This window comes from Silene latifolia, chromosome 7 (genome assembly GCF_048544455.1).
Source record: "Silene latifolia isolate original U9 population chromosome 7, ASM4854445v1, whole genome shotgun sequence".
Taxonomy (NCBI): Eukaryota; Viridiplantae; Streptophyta; class Magnoliopsida; order Caryophyllales; family Caryophyllaceae; genus Silene; species Silene latifolia.
The window spans coordinates 121280321-121302579 of record NC_133532.1 but is presented as its reverse complement, the minus strand read 5'-3'; the positions used below and the strand labels follow the sequence as shown (position 1 = coordinate 121302579).

General features: G+C 35.0%; 2 protein-coding genes and 1 pseudogene across 2 annotated transcripts; 2 read left to right on the top strand and 1 right to left on the bottom strand.

Annotated features, from left to right (window-relative positions):
* The first annotated feature begins 35 nt into the window (after positions 1-35).
* LOC141590656 (protein FAR1-RELATED SEQUENCE 6-like) lies at positions 36-1235 on the top strand. Its single transcript, XM_074411227.1, has one exon. The coding sequence runs from the start codon at positions 36-38 to the stop codon at positions 1233-1235; it is 1200 nt and encodes a 399-aa protein (XP_074267328.1).
* Positions 1236-5725: 4490 nt separating this feature from the next.
* Positions 5726-17826, top strand: LOC141592836 (putative LRR receptor-like serine/threonine-protein kinase At1g07650). The gene is made up of 24 exons (XM_074413698.1): positions 5726-5953; positions 6856-7036; positions 8243-8314; positions 8441-8509; positions 8604-8675; positions 8781-8852; positions 8982-9053; positions 9189-9260; positions 9339-9410; positions 9500-9571; positions 9703-9774; positions 10637-10708; positions 11395-11460; positions 12260-12328; positions 12432-12467; positions 12601-12638; positions 13134-13504; positions 14011-14206; positions 14534-14674; positions 15534-15652; positions 15728-15938; positions 16241-16472; positions 16825-16975; positions 17377-17826. The coding sequence occupies exons 1-24, from the start codon at positions 5833-5835 to the stop codon at positions 17698-17700; spliced, it is 2973 nt and encodes a 990-aa protein (XP_074269799.1). The 5' UTR covers positions 5726-5832; the 3' UTR covers positions 17701-17826.
* A 1944-nt stretch (positions 17827-19770) lies between these two features.
* LOC141592837 (seipin-2-like) lies at positions 19771-22022 on the bottom strand (annotated as a pseudogene).
* Between the last annotated feature and the right edge of the window lie 237 nt (positions 22023-22259).

Here is a 22259-nt window from a genome sequence, read left to right as displayed (position 1 = left end):
CCTAATACGCCCACCGCTTGTGTCTTTGGCACATGATGCGTAATGGAGCAAAAAATTTGGGATCGAATCCGAGGTACAATGAAATTAAGGCTGACCTTAAAGATGTTGTTTATGAAAGTAAAGATATCCATGATTTTGAGGATGCTTGGGAACTTTTTGTAGTTAAATATGGGTTACGTGAACATAGTTGGGTCAAAGAGGTATATGCAAAAAGAGAAGCATGGGTTCCTTTGTATTGGAAGAACATATTTTGTGCAGGTATGTCATCCACGCAAAGAAGTGAGCAGACGAACCGATTCTTCAAGATTTACTTTAATCCACAAACAACTTTGTTTACCTTCCTTGCAAATTACGAAAATGCCCTACGAGCGAAGGTCGAGGAAGAAGAAAAATTGAACTTTGCTTGCACCAATAAACCGTGTAGATACGATAAGAATGTCATTGTTGAGGAAGTCTTTCAAAGAGCGTATAGCAACTCGATTTTTGCGAAGGTGAAAAAAGAGGTGTATGGGTTAATACACACCAACGCGGAGATTAAGATGAATATTGGGACGTTCTCTCTTTTCGTTGTTACCGAGGAGGTCAAACATCCATTTTGGAAAGCACGGGATAAGATGTACGATGTGAGCATTGACACGGCTTCGGGTGAGTTTACTTGTACTTGTCAGCGTTTTGAATTTAAAGGAATACTATGTAGGCATATTATACGTGCATTGTTGCTAAAGAAAGTGCAGTTGATTCCGGACAAGTATATTTTGAGTCGATTTCGAAAGGATTTGGTACGGGGCTATGAGCATATTCAGGTTGGGTATCACACACCCGCGGAGTCAGAACGTCTTAAGCGGTCCATTGCCGTTACGTTAAGGAACGGGTACTTGTATAGGCTAGCATTACACTCCGATGAGGCTTTCGCCCTATATAATAGGGAATCACAGAAGCTAGTGAAGGAGTTGGAGGCAAGTGTTGGTATAGAGACCCTCAATGCCATAGGAGCAGGCACGAATGTTAATCAGCTGTGGGGTCGTAGGAGACTACAACGGAAGGAAAACAATCAACGGTACATGGTAAGAAATGCGACTCCACGTAAAGAAGGCGGATTAGAAGACCCCGTTGATAAAAGGGGCACGGGGAGAGCTCCTAGGCCAAGACAGAAGACGGTTAGGAGGGCTCTTAACGTTGACGAGGCAGGTCCTTCACAACCTACGCCGCAACGGAGGAGGGTTACTAAACCCTAAACACTATAATCTAAACCCCAAACCCTATATTCTATACCCAAAACCCTATATTCTAAACCCTAAACCCTATATTCTAAACCCTAAACCCTATATTCTAAACCCTAAACCCTATATTCTAAACCCAAACCAGTAAATTCAGTTTTGCGCCAATTCAAAATTTATAACTTAGTTTAAATTTAAATTATTCAACTTTGCGCCAATGGTGTCAAATTAGGTCAAAATAAAATCAAAACCAGTTTAATTTTATTGAATTAGCTATATATATTTCTTATATACAAATACTCAATTCTAATTATTTTTTATTTAAATACATTTTTACCTAAATATATTAACACTTAAAATCCCAATTATATACATAATTGACAATCGATAAGATATAGGATTAATAAACTTTAGAATTTAGGGTACTTGCACTTCCAATTAGGGTCAATTCAGTTTATGGCTTAAGAGTGTTTAAAATTTAGGTTACAATTTTCTTATTATGTTATATTTTTAAATTCACAATCAATTACGGAAACAATTAGGCCGAATATTTTGATGCATAAAATCAGTTATACATACAATATTTTAGGAAACAAAATAATAATCACATAAGTATTTACCATTAACACGATAATAATTTAGGCAATTTACAATTTGCCGTTTTTAAAACCCTAATTAGAACCAAACACTACTAATTTCCAATTTTACGCCATATATTAAAACCTAATTAAAACAACTGATAAAATGAAATGAAATGAAAACATAAACGTGCTGATACCCCTGCTTAATTGGTTACTTGTATAATTCGTCTAATCTGTCTAATCTAGTTACCCCGAGTTCGAACCTCACAAACAACAACTTTTACAACTATTTTTTTTATGCTTCCCCTACTTCCGCTAACTACCCTTTCGTCATCAGGATTCAATAATTGAATTAGGGTATCTAATTATTCAATCTTGAATCAACAATTTTTTATCTTCTTGAATTAGGGTTCGTAATTCTTGAATTAGGGTTCATCATTAGGCTTCTACAATTCAATTAGGGCTCATCAATTATCACAAATTGAATTAGGGTTCATACTCTTAAACTTTGGTTAACTTTTTAAAATCCAACGAAACAAATAAACCAATTACGACAAAAATAATAAGAACTTTATTTTAATTAAATCAAACGATTACAACTTAAATTGTGACCAAAATAAAAACGTGGGAAAAGGACTAAAGGACTAAACATGCTAAAACAAAATACTAGAATCAAACTAAAATTGGAGGCGTCTTGCAGGCAAACGATAGCGATATCGATCCCTAGTCCTCCATTCTGGATGCGTAGGTGGAGGAGGTGTAGGATGATCAAAGTTATTTCCAAATTCATCCCGAACAAGGCAATCGTCTGCCTTTGGCATTGGTAGATACTCCAAATCACCAACTTGACGCCATTTAAGATGGTCATCAGGTAGAATTGCTATATTCTTAGCATTATACTCCTCTTCATAAATGTACTCTATATTTGGGCAAGGTACACCATATAGAGCTTTTTCGAAATCCTTCTTTGTAACAGCTTCCATCATTGCTTGCACGAACCTTCGTGTCTCCAGAAGCTCCCGTTCGCGTGCTTTCATCTCACGTTCTAAGCGACTCCTCATCACACCCAATTGTAGTTTTAGAGCAATCATTTTTGAATCGTGACTAGCCATTTTTTTTTATCGAAATTGATTTTCTTATGAATGAATTGTGTATTGTGTGAGTTATTTTCTAAAATGATCAATGAGGGGATACTTATATACACAATCCCTTTACAAATTTCCCTCCATTTTTTCCCTCCATTTTTTCCCTCCACTTTTTCCCTCCAATTTTTCCCTCCAAAAAACAAATATGCAAAATACGTTCAACTACTCTACACCCCTAAAAAAACGGCAACAATATATACAAAATCTTTAAATTAGGCATAATTAAATAAATTAAAGATATGACAAAATATTCTACAAACAACTTTGTTTTATATTTCCTTGAATTAAGCACATTTACATAAATATGAAAATAAAATCTTCATCCATTAAGGAAATAATAATGGCCGTAAATAACCTTTGACTGATTAATAAGAATGACTTATATTTGCGTGAGCTATATTATGAAATGAATATGAATAATGTTCGTGCTGATACCCCTTGCTCAATTGGTTACTAGACTAGCTGCAAAAACTAACCACACTTCTAATGCTTCGCGGGTTCGACCCTTACTAACAACGTTTTTTTGCTTTCATTTTTGCCTTTTTCCCCTTTTTGTTACTTTTTCCCCTAATTCTACACTAAAATATGCAGATTACAACAAAATAATCCACAGTGATCGTCATTTGAAATCATATAATTGAATTAAGTTTTAAACAATCTAATTAATTTCGGGGTTATTGAATTTTGACAACAACAATTAGGGTTCAGCATATTAATTGATTCATTTTAATTAATTTCATTACGATTCCTAAACTTGATTTCTTTGTAATATTTACGTTTTCAAATTAGGGTTCATCCATGATTGATCGATTTTGACATGGGGATTATCATGATTGAACATTTTTGATTAATTGGATTAGGGTTCAGACAATTGCACGAATTAGGGTTTATGATGCAAAATCGATTTTGAATTAGGGTTCAACCCTGATTCAGCAATTACTTAATCAATTTTGCTTAATTCGATTCATGCATTTGAATAAGGATAAGGAAACTATATTTAAATTTGGGGGAAAAAAATACACGAATTAATTAGGGTTCATTAGTCATCAATTTTGATTGATTCAATTAGGCTAAAAAACCGGGTTTTGTTTAACTAAATTAATATAATTCATTTAACAATATTAATGAAAATAATTACAGAAATTAATGAAAATCAATGCAAATTTAAAAACTTCCAAAATTAAAGTTAACTACATGTAGTTAACTAGTTAACCTAATAAGTTAAATTACAGAATTAACCCTAAACTAACTCATCTAACTACACTTATGTTAGACACGTGGCAGCATATAATTGGTTGTGTATGGATTTCCCATACACATAGTGTATCCGTAGCCTTTTCCGTATATGTATGTTATTGTGATAGGAGTATTTTATAATTATTGGTAGACATATTGGAAAGTTAATTTTCATAATTTTAAATATGGCAAAACTTTCCTCCTAAAATCATGCTAATAATTTGCTCTTAGAATTACACTTACAATTTTGCGCCATATTTTAGAAACTTCTTCAACGAAATATACAGATTTTGGGAAACTATGGGTTTGTTTCCTAAATTTAATTTGTGTATGTTTAACATAATCAGGTTTATTTATTTATTATATACATTTTTAAGTAAGGGTTTTTAACAAATGATTTAGTATAACTGCCATAAATAGAATATCTATTCATTGTAGCTATTAAACTCGGAGTTGACACGTGGCAAAACTTCTCAGCAAATGACACGTGGCAAACGGTTTCTGATTTAATATAATATATGATTTACTCTCTAATTTCTAAATTAATGTCAAATATAGAAGGGTATTAAATGCTTAAATACAACCCAGTGGATTGTATTTATCATTTCCCTTCTTTAAATAGCTCATTCAGCATGTTTCGAGTGGCAAAAATTCAATTTTGTGATGGTACGATGGATCACCCATTTGCACTCATTTGCATTCCTTATTATTCGTTTAAAAATAAATGAGACAACTCAAAATAAACGGCATTTGGCATGGGTGGTAATTACTCGCACATTATATTTGGGGCTGTATCTACTATCTAGACTAACAAATCTGATCTACCCCTTTCCCCACAAACATCTAAACAAAGAACCCAAATTTGCCTTAGACTTGACAAAATTGTCTCGGCCTGAATGACTCGACACGTACCCGACCTGACACATGCAACTCAATACCCAAGATTGACCTGAAACCGACTTGACTGATCCAATATATCCCAATTCCCAACGCAAATGTTTATTTCTTGCACATTAATTATCATCCATAACTATAGAGTAACTTGATAATAGTTAACCTGAACCGGAAATAATAACCTGACCTAACCCATACTCTGCAAATTCGAAATCGACTTGACCCAAACATTCTCGACCCGATCCCCGACCTGATTGACCCATTTGCCAGGTCTACTTACAACCTGAATTAAACCCCCAATCAAAATGTTTATCATCATGTATTTAGTTCCATCCTCATATAACTTTATAACAATACATCTCGAAATAGGTGAAACCAAATTAACCCAATCCGAACCGGACATTTTCACATTTCCATTTCCATTTCCATTTCCATTATGTATCTTTTTCCAAAATCGGAGGCTTGACAAAGAACATATCTTTGCCATGTAAAAAGCAGACACAACTTTAGAAAAGAGAACACTCATTTACTCATAATTGTAATAATCCTCCATAAGAAGCTGGAGAACAAGTTGAACAAGTCCCCACCTTTGAACATTCATACTATCAGCCATTAATACAGTATATCAGCTACCCACTTTTCACTATCACTTGTCCAATCCTTATATCATTCACACACTCTTTTTTATATCTTTTACTATGTTGATCTTCTTTCATAATAATAATCTTCAAACTTCAAACATTTCTACAGTTATTAATAATGGCGGCTTCATTTACTGTTTACATCGTTTTTACTGTTTTGGTTATGTGGGTTTTACTTACGGAATTTGGGTCTTGTAGTAGTGATGATTGTCAGGGTCAGCTTACAGCTGCTCATGAAGGTAGTTTTCTATGTTGGTTTTTGGAATTATGAAATGGGTTTGTGTCTGTTTGTTAGTTTTTGTACTTGATAGTCCGTGGCGGAACTAGGATTTGAAGTTAGTGGAGGGAGTAACTTATTTGTTTACCCGATTAAAATACCCTTTGCAAAGAATAAAAATAGTACGGAGTAAGACAAATGAATGAGACGGAGGAAGTATCGACTGTTTTTAGTTAAATGGTAGTTTGATTATGTGTCTGTGAATGTTAATACTTTATTTTGAAGTTGAATATCATTCATTTTAGTATGTGGGTAGTTAGAAGATGAGCTAATGAAGGTCAACTGTTTGATAAAATGTCTAAATGAAAATGTTGTCTATGTTTTTTAGCGTGTTTTGTTGAGTGTAGGGTATTTCATTTACTAGTTTCAACTCTAAGGGTTTTGTATGTGTGAACCTTCTATAATCCTAGTCCTGAATATCGCGTGGTTGTTGTTGTTGTTGTTGTTGCTCTCACAAGAGAAGTTTAATCAATACTTGAAGAATATCCCAAATTTGTGAGATGAGCAACTGAAGTTTGTGTAGTCGGAATGTGAGACCATGATATTGCGATGTCAAAACTATGGGTCAGTATCGACTGTTTTTAGTTAAATGGTCGCTTACTTCTAGAGTTCTAGACCTTCCTAGGCCCTGCTTGATATTACGATGTCAAAACTATGGCTGTTACATTTGCTTTTGATTGGGTTATGTTTGATGATAAACCTCGTGACTGTTAAATATTCGGCTTAATTCATAGTATGATCATATATGTAAAACTCAGAAGTTCGTGTGATGCAAATGTGTTGATCTAAATGTGAAGAAATATTTGCTTTTATTCTGTCTTGTAGTCTTAAACATGAATACTTAATTACTTATTGTTTATGCAGTGGAAGCTCTTCAGGAAATAGCCAAGGAGCTAAGGAAAAATGATTGGAACTTCAAAGAAGATCCATGCTTTAAAAAAACAACTTACAATAGTTGGTTTACCAGAGGTGACCCAGCTAACCCAAATTATGTTAATCAAGTCAGCTGTGGTTGCATTCAAGGCAGTTGGCACTTGTTAAATATGTAAGTTGCTTGTATCCTATATTGTACATACAAGACAACTGTATGGTGGTCGACTGGTAATGAGTTATCTATTCAAAGACGAAGTTTTAGCTAGAGTGTCAATGGTCATAATCGGCATCTTTACTGCAATAACTCGTGACCAAGAGTTATGGTGAGTCAAAGGTTTGTTGGTCAAATGAAGGGCACACTTCAGAAAATGAGAAAACATAGGAGTACCATGTAGAATATCCCTTTTATTTTATAGGTATAGGTGTAATTGTTTGATGGTTTTACATGTACAATTGCTCTTCAATAGACTAGCTACTAATATAAATGTCTACGGAGTAGTTTGTTACATTTTATATTACAAGAAATTGTTGTTATATACACTCTATCATGATGTAAAATGTTTATTGCTAACACGGAGACTGATCAACACATAATATTAATTTTAGATCTCTTACATAATGATTTAAGTCGAACATTATTCAAATACTACTTTGTATACAAATAAATAAAGTCGATTGGTTTTCAAATCATCGGGCCTATTAACTTAGTATTTATTGTAATTATTTTACAGTAGCTATTAACGAACTTAGTAATAAAAATAAACAGTCGATTAGTAATCCTTTATAAATCTTATTTCATTGATATTTTTCTTACTATTTTGTATATAAATCATCAGGCCATGTCAGTTTTTGTTAATAGTGTGCTCAGTTTTAAAGTCAATAGATTTACGTGAAGATATTTTTAGTTGGACAGCATATATGAATCAAGCCTTTTTTTGTCAAGGCTTATTGATTTCTAGTCATTTGGAGTTGGTTTCACATCTGCCTAATTTGGGCACTTTTCGATTCACTCGGTTTCGAACCAGATTAATCTGGATAGTTTTAGTAGGAACCACCAAATTTACACAATTTTTTGTGTCCCCCTCGAAATTTTTCCAAAATCCGCCACTGATTGTCGATATATAAATATAGCACTTTATTAAATAGGTATTATGTGTTGAAACTCTTAATGATTGAATCATAGCTGGTCACTGTGCACGTTCATACCTTCCATTTCTCTGTGTCAATTATCTTAGCTTTTTTTTTTTGATAAAATTGTAGTTTACTTTAATACGGAGTATCAAATATGATACATTTGCTTAGTTTACGAGCTTTTATAGTGACTTTAGTCGTACTGGTTTCTTTATTTTACTCATGTTTTGCTTCTTCTTGTAAGCAGATCCCTCAAAGGTCAAAATCTTGATGGTATTCTTCCAAAATCTCTGGCAAAGTTGACCTACTTGAATACAATGTAAGCACAATTGTCACTTTCTAGTTTCTAATGATTCAAAGGAGTAGCTGTTATCGGAGAAGTAAGACTAATGCCAGTCATGCAGCCACATTACACTTAAGACTAACCATTCTTCATTTTTGTTAGTGACTTGTCGAGAAATCTTCTAAGTGGAACGATACCAGAAGAATGGGCTACCATGAAGTTGGAATATTTGTATGCAATATCAATTAATTGGTCCATTTATTGATTTATTCAACTGTGTTTGACATATTATTGATATGGTATACCACTGGACGCACTGGTACAGGTCTGTTATGATCAATCGATTATCTGGTCACATTCCACAATATCTTGGGAACATCAGTAGTCTCAGATATTTGTATGTCTCCTCACTCCTTAATAATTTACAGTCATGCTTTCTCATGTTTCTTACTTATCGTCAAATTTGTTGCTCAATCTGTTTTCCGTCACATGAATATTTCAGGAGCATTGAGAGCAATTCTTTCTCTGGAACTGTTCCTGCAGAGCTAGGGAAGCTGGTTGGACTACGGAATTTGTATGCCACTGTGCTTTCATTCTTTTTATAACAATAATAGTAGCAACAATGGAGTATTAATATAACTGACAATTATTATCCTTTGACTCTTGGATGTGGTCTTTTGACGCTTGCTTCTTGTTTTGATAGAACTCTTACTGATAACAACCTTAGCGGACAATTGCCAATCCAGTTAAAGAAACTTGCCAATCTAACTGAGCTGTGAGTACTGCTTGAAAGCTTCATCTAGACCCAGTTTTAACACCCATTTATAAAGTATTTTCACTTCCAGCTGTTTCAATCCAATTAACGTTTTTTTCCGATCTTTTGTTTTACATCTTCGTGGTCCAAAATCAGGAGGATAAGCAGTAATAGCTTTAATGGGACAATACCCAATTATTTCAAAAGTTGGAAAAACCTACAAAAGCTGTAAGTCTTTCCTTTCTTCACACATGAAAACTAATTTTTTTTATGCTCTCTTAATATATCTGAATTTTGTCATGGCAGAGAGATTCAAGGTAGTGGCTTTGAAGGACCAATACCATCTAGTATTTCCCTTTTGGTCAAGTTAATAGAACTGTAAGTGACTATGTACTTTGCATGTTTAAAATTTTGGGCTGTGGGATCTCCTGTATTAAGTTGACGCTATCTTAGCATGACTTGTGCAGAAGGATCAGTGATCTGAATGGAGAAGGTTCCCTGTTTCCATCAATAGAAAAACTGACAGCATTAACACGCTTGTGAGTTACATAATCTTATACAAAGCTTTTAGTGGAAACCGTATAGCTGATGTCTATACCATTATATTTACGAATCACTTGTCTCACATCCTTTTACTGATAATACCTCTTTTTACTGCATTCATTTCCAGGATGTTAAGGAGCTGTAAACTTCATGGTCCTATTCCTGATTACTTAGTAGACATGACGGAATTGAAAGTTCTGTATGTTCCTTTCCACTTTTCAGCTCCCTCTTCTATCTTTTAAAATATCTTACTGTCTGCATTTGTTAATCGCATGCGACTGAAAAATATCCTAGTCTCCCTGGTTAATGCATTAGCAGCTGTGAACGCTGCCTATTTTACAGTGGGGAATGGTTGGAATGTCGGATATGTCCGGCCCCCTACCTCACTTGGGATTATATAAGTGATACTTGACTAGAAGTCTAGAACTGTAGAAGTGATTTTAAATGGTATTTTTTGTTTCATTTCTCTATGGTGTGCTGCAAATTTATCTAACAGGAAAGAGAAAAGGAAATCTATTTCCATAGGAAGTACTCCCTCCAATCCATTCCAAACTACCCATTCACTTTTTTATAGTCAAACATGTAAAATAGACCTTGATAATATTTAGTCAAATACAAAAAATTGACTAAATATTAATTATATTATTAACATGTTTGCATTTGTTATAAAAAAAGTTTCGGAAAACTATAATTTCAACATAAAAAATAATACTCCCTCCTTATCCTTAATTTCTTCCAATTTTCCTTTTTGGTAGATTTCTTTTATATCTCTTCCACTTACTCTTGTTGGTATTTCACTTATCTCACGTGTATATGGCCTCTACTTTTTTTTTTCTCTCTACTTTTCTATAGTTTTTTTTTTTTTTCCTTAAGAAATGTGCCATTTTTGAGGTGGAAGAAATCAATGAAAAGGAGAGCATAGTATATAAATGGAGAAAAATGTGGTCAAAGTATCATCTCTTTGGAGGGAGTAACTCTTAGTATTTTGTTTGGCTCTGTGTTGAAAAAGTACCTTTTATTAAATGTAACTTCTGATGAGATCTGGTCATGCCATTTTGTAGGGATCTCAGCTTTAACAGTTTGAGTGGCGTCATTCCAGATAAGCTTCAATATTTGTCAAAGATGCAATATATGTGAGTGAAAGCTGTGTTTTAATGTGTATATAAGATGATTTGGGCTGTATTTTAACGTATTATAAATTTGAAAGGAAAATGTTCATGTTCTTCTGCCTTCCTGTGCCGCCCTAATCAATTAAGAAGAATCGTTAAACGATGGTGAGCTTAATGAAGGGCAAGGGCGTAGGATAAAAGCCGTGTTGAAGGAGCTAATAAAAGACGCTTTTTATCAATGTATTTACCATTTACGTACAAGACATCATACTCCCTTTGCTATCGAAAGATTTGTCGCTCTTAAGAGACCATATCATGTAAATTTCCCTGTTTTATCCACCTTTATAAACAAGAGGGATAGCTTAGCATCTAAGAACACCGTATTTGCAGTTTCTTCGACTGGCAACTGAAACTACCAGAAGTCCAAGTGTACCAGAGGATGTTGGTGTGATTTCTGCTACTCTAGTACGTATATAATTAGAAACGAAGTTGACCTATGTATCTCAATGTCCACTCTCAAATTTCACAGATTTATTTAGGTTTTGGTATATATGATTTCACATGTTACAAATTCTTTTGAGCCGACTTGATATCCTCATAGAATTATGGGACATGGTCCATTTGTGAAAAGGTCCTGGTGTTTACTACATAACATCTGTTTCATTAGTTATTGGTAGGATTTGTTGATGACAAGGTTTGGTCATTGTTAGGTATCTGACAAGCAATAATCTAAGTGGTTATATTCCAAGCTGGATCACAGATAGCGATGATAACAGGTTCGGTCTCTCATATTCTTTCAAATCCGTCTGCCTTAATTCTTGTGATTGTATTGATTATGTGGATGTATAGATCAATCTAAAGAATGGACTGCATTCCCTGTATTCATTATGGATGTCAGTACTCAAGTTATTTTACCTCTTAGAAATACTGCCTTGCTTAGTCTTAGAATTCGAAATGGGCCTAGCCATACCCGAAAAGAGAGAGGATGTCCGCTTGACAAGCCAAAGGGAACTCCATCTTTGCTAAAACCAATTGGCAATAGGAGGAGAACCCGTTGGCCTTAAAAAGTGAGCAATGCTATACTCCACCACCACCGTGGAACTTTCACATATGGGTTTCTTACCTTCCAACACACACAAATTTTGAGTTTCACAAATACACGGTTAGAGTATAAAACCGATCTTGAGACTCCAACTATCGGCTTAAGCTTTTGATTGTCAATAAACCATCTCAACCAAAAAGCTGCTTAAGCTGATAGTTGGACTCCCATGATCGGATTTATATTCTAACATATACTTGATTCCGATTGATTTTTGTATGCTAATCATCTATTTACAAGATGGTTAAGTATGAACTCAGGTCATAATGTGCAAATTAAACTGTGTTGCTCAGGATTTTATTTGTTATCATCATATCCATTTATCCCCTTTTGATTATCTGTAACCAATGCCCTCTTCCCTTAAAAATCAAACCTTGGGAAAACAGTGTAGTGGACACGCCTTTTGGACTTCTTTAATTTGATGTTTGTGCACATGATATCTTGAAAAGACTAACACCTGTAATTTGTGCTCCCAGCCACTTTGATCTTTCATACAACAATTTTAGTAGGAGCTCCACGCCATCGTCCTGCAACAGAGACACCTTGTGAGTAACAAACACCCTTTGGTTTCCTCTTCCATCACAGTCTGAGAATTGATTATAAATTATTTATCCATTAGAAGTTAAAATTTTGTTTTGTCATCTTCAGAAATTTATACAGAAGTTTTTCAGGCGATCATGACATGTAAGCTCAACGCTGTGTTTTATTCATTCATAGACAGAAGGTCCTTCTGTTTGTGTACATAACTTCACAACTTATGTTTTAAGTTTTTTTTAGACAACAACTTATGTTTTAAGTTGATGGAATAATTATGCAGAAAATCAAGCATGTGTCTGAAGAATTTTCATTGCAAAGGTGACTTATTTTTATTTCATGCAGTCTTAATGAATGATCACACTATAATCGAACCCATGGGATTTCTCTTTCTTAGTTATATTGATGGGCTTGCACTCTTTGTTTTGTCACAATCAGCAATCCTAAATCATATAAATAACAATAATAAGTACTCCATTTTACTTTGATAATCAAACAATGCCAACTTCGACCGATTTTTTTGTCAGAATATACAATTACTACCACTTTGTAGAAATGGTATTATGAAAATGGGGACAGTAAATTGTAGAGGTTGTACGTTTTATTTCTGTGTTTCCGTTCCTGCTGAGGCAACCTTTTAGCTAATTCTTTAAATTGCCTTGTAAACTCTTCTCTTCATGCACTTCCAACCACTTTCCACATAATGCCAAGCAAAGACTAATATGATCGTATAGGATGGAATATTGTGCTTCATGTTGGTACAAAGGCACTCATCTCATACCTTATATTTGTTTGTTTGTTTGTTTTCCCCTGAAGCTCGGTATTCACTGCACATTAACTGTGGTGGAAAGGAGACTACAGTTGGAAAGACATCTTATGAGGAAGATGATGAAGCTGGAGGATCTGCAAAGTTTGTTCCCAAAAAGGCAGAATGGGGATTTAGCAGCAGTGGATGGTTCTGGTTTGAAAAAATTCCTAGTAATTATCTAAAAGAAATCACCTCTAGTCCAAACACGAGTAACTCAAGTCTGTATGCGGATGCACGGTTGTCAGCTACATCTCTGACATATTATGGTAGTTGCTTAGGCAAAGGGAACTATAGTGTGAAGCTCCACTTTTCTGAGATTGTTTTTATTAATAACTCATTCTCTGGCCTTGGAAGACGGAGATTTGATATTTATATCCAGGTAATTGTTTGCTGGCTTGCATCTATTTTGTAAAGAGAATTACGTAGAATAAGAACAGAGAACCCTTATGTCATTGTTGGTTCCATAACTGAGTCACTACAATATCAGTACGTCCATTCTTGAATTATACATGGGAAAGTAGTCTTGGACTTTAATGGTTAATATAGGCCAAAGAAATGTTCCATTTCTAGTGTGGAGCCGAACTCAATATTATTTGGCTCTGGGTGATGTTGGAGAAAGCAAAATGGCTCACAAAAATGATTGTCTTTTTTATTATAAAGTACTGTATGAGTTATCTGATGCAATTTTCATTATGGGTCTCGGTTGTATCCCTTGGAGCGTTTGGGACTTAGGGTAATGTTGTCGAAGTTGAATGGTAAGCTTATTTCAAAAATTCCTTCCCTCGTAATACAATAATGATAGAGAGTTCGTATCTGAATACTAATTTGATGCTGTTAATGAAGTTATTTTCCTGTCAAAGTGAGTGTTGTCTAATGTTCTTGCAGGAGAAGCTTGTTCACAAGAATTTTGACATTGTAAAGGAAGCAAATGGAAGCAATAAGGCTGTAGTTAAGGTATATCCGCACATACCAGTAAGCGGTTCAATAGAAATTCGCTTCTACTATGCCGGAAAAGGCAGCACAGGGATTCCAGTAAGAGGAGTATATGGTCCACTTATTTCAGCTATTTCTGTAGAATCTGGTAATTTATGTCTATCTATATAGTTATCCCTTTTTTTTTCTGGATTTTGATCCATGATAGTGTCTAAAGTTGTAAATTGGAACTGGTGTATGTCCATTTCCTCTTTTATCTTCGTGTATTTCAATCCTTTAAATTCTTAAACTTCGGAGATAAAACATTATACTTTGTTCTAGTAGATGGCTCAATGCAGAGTCGATGTTCATGAATTAAAAATCTTCATGTACTTCTCACAATTATCAATTTAGATTTAGAAAGAACATAAAACAGTTGAGTCTTAAAGCTATTGCAAGAGTCTAGTCATTTACATATTATTCTTCTCCTTTGCAGAGTTCAAACCTCCTTTTGATGTAGAGAAGATTAAAATGATTTTAATCATAGGTGCATCTTCTTTAGTGTGCCTCCTTACTTTTGGATTTTTCATTGTTTGGTGGAAGCACCACAGAAAAGACACGGCATCAAGGGAACAAGGTAATTCGGTCTTCACACTTTCATTTACTGGATCCGTTGACTTTTATTTCCGAATTGCAAGATTACAACATTTTCGATGGAGTAGTGACATCTCGACTTGGGCTAATTTGTCTATTGATCAAATGGAAAACAAATCAGTCAGAGCTTCTTACACTATAAAGTAGCATTCGTTTGAGATTAATCTTGACGCAATGCTCATTATGAGTATTTTCAACACACAGGAGTGTAGTTGTAACTTGTAAGCATCTGACACTCCAATCTATACCTTCGCCATAAGCGAACCCTTTGAGGGACTCGGGTTCTGTTTCTGTTATATTGAATGGCAAGAAAGCCTTTGAAATCGAGTAGCTACTGGTTGACATAAAATATCACATAAAAACATGAAGAACAGAAACAGTTCTATACATGAATGAGAATATGGATTTAGTGGTCGGTTCAAGGCCGTAAGTTAAAAATCTTAAAAGCTAAAGACAACTTTGTATGTACAAAAATATGAAGTATGTACATATTACTGGTTTTCTGAGACTAAAGCCCTTTGAAATTTGTGTATATTATGTTTGTAATTATCTATCAGACTGTTGCGGAGAGTTGCTTACTGTTAAAATTGAAATGAAGTCTGAGTTGTAGATCATTGTTGAAATGTGAGAATATATACGCTGATGAGCCCTTTGAATATTACATGTTTGCATGTTTTCATCAAATTTCTCCAGCAGAGTAACTTACCAGTTATCAATTACCGTAAATGAAAATGACCAAGTGTTATCATAGTGGGAATGTGAGAAAACATTTTTGTGAAACGTATTTGCTGTTTAGAGTGCATTACTGTTACACTGCTTACCTCTTCTTTCACGGTGCACAGTTCTGGCAGGACTTGATCTGCAAACTGGTTTGTTTACATTTAGGCAACTAAAAGCTGCCACCAACAACTTCAGTGATGATAGTATAATTGGACATGGTGGTTTTGGATCAGTATACTTGGTATGTTTTACAATTTCGCGTCATTGGAAAAAGTTCATCTTCTTTACAGATAATTAATGCTTTTGATATGAATAGGGAATACTGCTGGACGGAACACATATTGCCGTGAAACAACTTTCATCCAGATCAAAACAGGGGAACCGAGAATTTATAAACGAAATAGGAATGATTTCTGGCTTGAACCATCCAAACCTGGTTAGATTGTACGGATGCTGTGTTGAGGGTAACCAGTTGTTCTTGATATATGAATATATGGAGAACAATAACCTCGCACTCGCATTGTTTGGTAAGTGTTAAAACCTTCATGGCTGCATCCAAAATCTATTGTCCTTGCTCAATTTTGACAGTCAACTTCTCCAACTATATGTAAAAATACAGTGAAAAAATTTCTAACTGGATTTATCAATACCATTTTTATATAACGTGAGAGAATATCGGTCAAAGTTGACATCATTTGATCACCAAAATCAAATTGGGGCAATATGAAAGGAAAGGATGGAGTATTTATACTGAGCTTTATGTTGCATATGGTGAGCACAGAAAGATTATATTGTTGGGAAATAAGTGGTTACATAATTGAAATTGCAGATAATATTCAGCTGAAGTTGGACTGGCGTACTAGACAGAGAATCTGCATTGGTGTTGCGAGGGGTTTGACATTTATGCACGAGGAATCCACGATAAAAATTGTTCATAGAGACATCAAGGCTACAAACATACTGCTCGATGGGGACCTTAATGCTAAGATCGCAGACTTTGGATTGGCCAGGCTTGACGAAGAAGAGCATACCCACATTAGCACTAGAGTTGCCGGAACAATGTGAGCATAATCGTCTCTTGTCTTAACTGTTTTCTTGAACGCTGTATATATGTACCCTTCCAGTGCTTCATTGCTAGTTTATCTTTCTCATTTATTTGGACACATTCCCAAATCTTAGGTTAAGGATGATTAGGTGATTGAAACATCATAAGCATAAGCTAGCTAACTAAAACAAATTGAAGTTGATCAACTAGCATTGCTGCCATTTGATTTCGAGACTCTCCCCCTTTTTTCTGCACAAAAAAAAAACTTTTTGAAGGGATATTGTCAATGTCATACACTATTTCTATTATACTACTTCGATTTATAGTCTTTGAGTGTAATATTGTTGAGATGGTTGCTATCTTCACAGAGGATACATGGCACCGGAGTATGCATTGTGGGGCTATTTGACTTATAAAGCAGATGTCTACAGCTTTGGGGTTTTGGCATTAGAGATTGTTGCTGGTAGAAGCAACACCAAATTTCGGCCGGATGACAACTATTTCTGCCTTCTAGACTGGGTAAATATTTCAATCTTTCTTTCTCTCTGATTCTGGAATTTCCTATACTATTCAAAGGATGACACCAAGTTTCTTATATTGACCTAAACTCATTGAAATCCAGATTGTCCACTTTCTAGTTTCTTCAGATATCTTTGGAGAAATCGCCTGTGGAAAAAACTTGCATTTTCAAAGGGATATTTTTAAGGAACTCTTCTGTGTGACTATTCGCATTGTTGCGTAAATATTTCAATACGGGTTTAGCGAACTCAAGTAACGAGTATCACCCTTGTTTGACTTTGTCAATTAACTTAGACGATCCCCTTCTAGTTTAGCTTACCTTTCGTATGAGAAGAAAATGATTTTAATGTCATTGATATGTGGCAGAGCATGAGTTTAATCCGTAACTTGTGTCAATTCAGGCTTTTGCCTTACAACAACAAAAGGGCAATCTAATGGACTTGGTGGATCCAAAAATGGGGAGCAACTACAACAAGGATGAAGTACTAAGGATGATCAAGGTTGCCTTATTATGCACTAATCCATCTCCGACTGTTAGGCCGACAATGTCCGAGGTAAGGAGCATGCTTGAAGGTAACATGGTTGTACAAGAACTAACCCTGGGCCCGAGTATGCTCCAGAATGACTGGCTCGCTCAAGTATCGAAAAAGAGCCAAGACATGATGTCCGATAGAGAGACTATAAGCCTTGTTAACTCTGCTGATCCACTCATGGAGGAGGATTAACCCTTCAGCTCAGTGAGTCAGTGATCATCACCTTACTTCCATCTCCTCATTATCTTATGGGATATTCTACATGGTACCCCTCAATTTTTCGACTTTCTACATGGTACCCCTACACTTATTAAAACATACATGGTACCCCTAATTGTTGTCATTATCACTAAATGTACCCCTAAACTTTATTTTCCGTCAATTAAACTCAGTTTTAGGCGTTAAATGATTACTTGGACGCGTAACCAAGCTTGACATTACCATCCCATGACATAAGGACTCTATTAGGCTCAATATCCATATTTGGACGTGATAATTTGGCAAGGGTACACTTAGGGATAATGACAACAATTAGGGGTACCATGTATGTTTTAAAAAGTGTAGGGGTACCATGTAGAAAGTCGAAAAATAGAGGGGTACCATGTAGAATATCCCTTATTTTATTGTACAAAGTACTATATCATGGTTTCGATCACAGCCGGTGTTATTAACTTCTACTGTCTAATCTTATCAAAATCAATAAATTTTAGTCCTGATGATCTCAAAAGCCTTTACCTTGGTTTTGTGATCTAAAATCATTTATAGGTATTTGTAAAGGTATATGGCTATGACTAGCACATAATGACTCTTGACTCGCGGGGAGTTCTATTCGTTAGGCAACCTGGAATTAATCTCAAATATGAGGCGATTTGAAGGCAATTTAATGGGTTGACCCCTCCCAAGTTTGGCTTTTTCATTCGCAAGAGTCGGGAATCGAACCCCTGACCACTTGTTTAAGAGATGAGAGCCCTTACCACTCACACCAGCCAACTTTGGTAGGCGATTTTACATGTTATGCTAGTCTAGTTTAGTTGCTGTATATTTAGGTACAGTATATAACATCATCTTGATTCAGTTCAAAGATTATATATCAGATGCAGTACAATTGATTTGGGTAGTTTTTGAATTTTTATAATAAAGTTTTCGAGTTTTGTTTGCAAGGTTGTGAGTTTTATTATAAAGTTTCCGAAGTTGTTTAATTAAACATTAAGCTAAAAAATTACAATGTAGCTTAAAAACTACGGAGTATATAAATAAATTCATTTAATTTTGAATTTTAGCATCAAAAAAATTAAAATGTAATTTATAAATTTTAAATGCTCACAAAAAACACATTAAACTCAAATGCTAAAAGGTTTGATGTAATACATAAACACAAATTCTCATTGAAGACGAGCACTATCCATTTGAAGACGAATAGTGCCCTTCTCACAATATACATCAATTGCATGTTCCTTTTTTCCATCATACATTGGTGGAATAGTGGTCAATAATTTCTGATATCTCAATAATTGTGAATATTTTATTTTTCTTGACATGTGTTGAATCAATATTGATGTACGATTAATAAAATTGAAATAACACCTAAAATAATTTTCAAAAATAATTAAAACTAAGTTGATTTTTGGCTTAAATGTTTAGCCGACAGACAGCACAACCCCAAAAATTATATACTTCTAGAAATTAAAGTTATGTCAATATTTGGCCTTAACATCACTTAACATAGTTTTTACGGAGTATATAAGTGATTTGGGGTTATAGAACCAACCAGCCCAGACCATCTTTCTTTATTGCAACCAGGGTAGATTGAATGCTGTCTGCGAATATTAACCTTAGACACCGAATTCAGTTGGTGAATGTCTTAAGGGTAAACCAACCAGGCAACCATGGCATTTCGGTACTTTGAGACTGATGCTGAACATGTGATTCAACATACAAGAGGAATGCATAACACTCATTTCCAAAACACTGTTAATTAATAGTTATGGAGACTGCCCGCTTCACGCTTTATCTAGGCCGAGTGAATCCATTAAACCCGCGATAGCAATGCATCAAAGGCCAAAAGAACAAATGCACACTCCGGTAAACAAATCTACTTCAAAGCAAATAACTGCTAAATTCCGATTTAATTCTGTACAAATTAAACAATCAACATTACAGCAAAAGAATGCAACTAGCCAACTACAGAGATCAGCTATTCCGAAAAAAGCTTCAAAGCAGGGAAACAGAAAACAAAGGCACATAAAGAATTGACTACAATTTACAAGTTCTATTCAAGATAATTTCAAAAAACGGTAAAGCTGTAAGAACAATTAGACTAGAACTCGCAATAGGGATTAAAGATGCCAGTACCTCAGTAAGTGTCCAATGTTGCAGGACTGTCGTTTCGAGTAGCATTGCCACTTGTTCTTCTCCTTGCTCTTGGGAGTATTAAAGGTGTACAGCATAACACGGTGAATAGCAACTCCAAAACAAATAACATCATACTAAGCCATACAAATATTGTTTTCCTCCAGGACCATAAGATCCTTTTCAGGAAACCGAGTTCAGATTCAACATGTATAAATGCATCATATACTTCAGGAATTCCACCTCCCGTCCCAAATTCTGCTCTTTGTTCGATTGTCACCTTCAAACAACCTGTAGGAACGAGAGATTCCGTGTACCCTCTAAACTTTAAGGTTAAAATTTGAGATTCAGACACGTAACCAGCAACAAGAGGAATAATTTTGAAGAATGTTAAGAACAGTTGGAGTGGTTCACTTCTGAATCCCAGCATGCATGGGTGGCTTATACTTGCCAGTGATTTACCATTTTCTGACAGAAAGTCTACTCTTACCTGCGAAAATGACCAAAAACTTTACTGAAAATTTCTTCAAAAAACCGACTATAATTTCAGTGGGTAAGTCGAAAAAAGGGATGTAGAGTTGAAACTATGACCATAACTCATAATGGATAAGTAATACTTCCTTGTTCACAGTTTTCCGCAGATGATGCGAAATAGAATTTGTGATTTCAGACGGGAAATAGCCCGTCTGAAATAAGAATTTGTGATTGTGGAGTTAAGGGTGGTCAGATGTAGGCTCCGCAGATTGTGGAGTTAAGGAGGGGTCAGATGTACGCAGCCTTACCCTGTGTTAACAACACATAGAGGTTGTTTCCGAATTATTGAAGATGAATAGCATGTTAGTATCACAACAGCATTCAATAAATCTCTGATTTATACGTACAGTTATCGAGCCACAATCAATGTCTAGAGAGAGTCAGGCATGAATAGCAGGTGGTTTGCAGTACCATCAGTCAATATTATGCATCTTCAAAGTTCAAACTATCAAAGACTATTAGGTATATATTGATAGATAGCGATATTATCTCGGCCCATATTTGGCCAATGCAATAATACAAAAGTTTTGTATTATTGCATTGGCCAAGTCGGAATATATAATTACAGACTCATATAATATTGGGCCGAAATAATATCGCTATCTATCAATATATTCCTAATAAAGACAATAATAAAGAGCCAAAGAAGTAAGCTTTCCTGTAAATAAAGCAAAACAATGTACCTGAAAGATTCCTAAATTTCGATTGTAATCAGACTCGGGCACAACCAATGTAACAGTAGCCTGCAACTTATGATTAGGAGGTATAACCCTTCCACTACCTGCAACACTCATTCCATTAACCTTCTCAACATACTCGACACTCCGACAACCAGTTATCGACACCAAAGCTTGAGGCTTGCTTTTCGTGTAGTCGAAATTCAGTGGCTGCTTTAACTGAAAGGGCTCCTCCACAACATACAACCTCATCATCAACCCACCAACAACAAATGCCAAAACTAACATACTCACCAATACAGAACACACATAAAAACACCACAACAACCCCCACCCGATTCGCAACCCGATATTTATCCATGATTTATGATCTTTAAAACAAAAATCCTATTAATTTTTTAATCAAATAGTTCCTACCAAGTCCAATCACATAAAACGGATTCATATAAATCATCAAACCATAATATAATGCTGAAAAGGGGAATCTTAATAGAATAATCAATAAATTAAACTGAAACCCAATTGACTTAATCAACAATTCAGCAATAAAACCTAATAATCTAAATTGCCCATCATCAATTTCTCCCTCTTCATTTGATTCTAAACTTATTTCTTCCATTGTAACAACAGAATTATCCGCAAATACACTCGAAACATCATCGATTGTTGATGTTGATTCCGCTAATGTGTCCAAATCCGATGATTTTCCGTCGATAATTTCGTCAATTTTTGAATATTGGTGTGTTGATTGGGGAAGAAAAGAAGAAATGTCAGATGATTCGAAGGTTTCTGCGCAATCGTAGAAGGTGAATTCGTCAAATGCATCGAAGAAATTATCGTCTTCATCGCTTGATTTCGCATCTTCCATTAATGATCAAGAATGGGTAAAATAATTTGTCGATTTAGGATTAGGGTTAGGGTTTGAGTTAGATTTTTGAAAGATACGAGTACGCGGGTAATTTTGGGGGCAGAAATAACGGATCATACCTAACATTCAAGTTTAGTCCAAGTATAGACAAATTATACTCCGTGTTTTGGGAGTCGTTGGTTTTCGGTTTCGGCAATTCTCTCGTACGACGTCTTTTTTGTGTTTTTGGTAAATAAATGACTATTTTTTGGTAAATAACGATCACTCTACGGCAAATAATGACCACTCCAAATAAATTGGTCATTTTTTAGCCATAAAAAGTG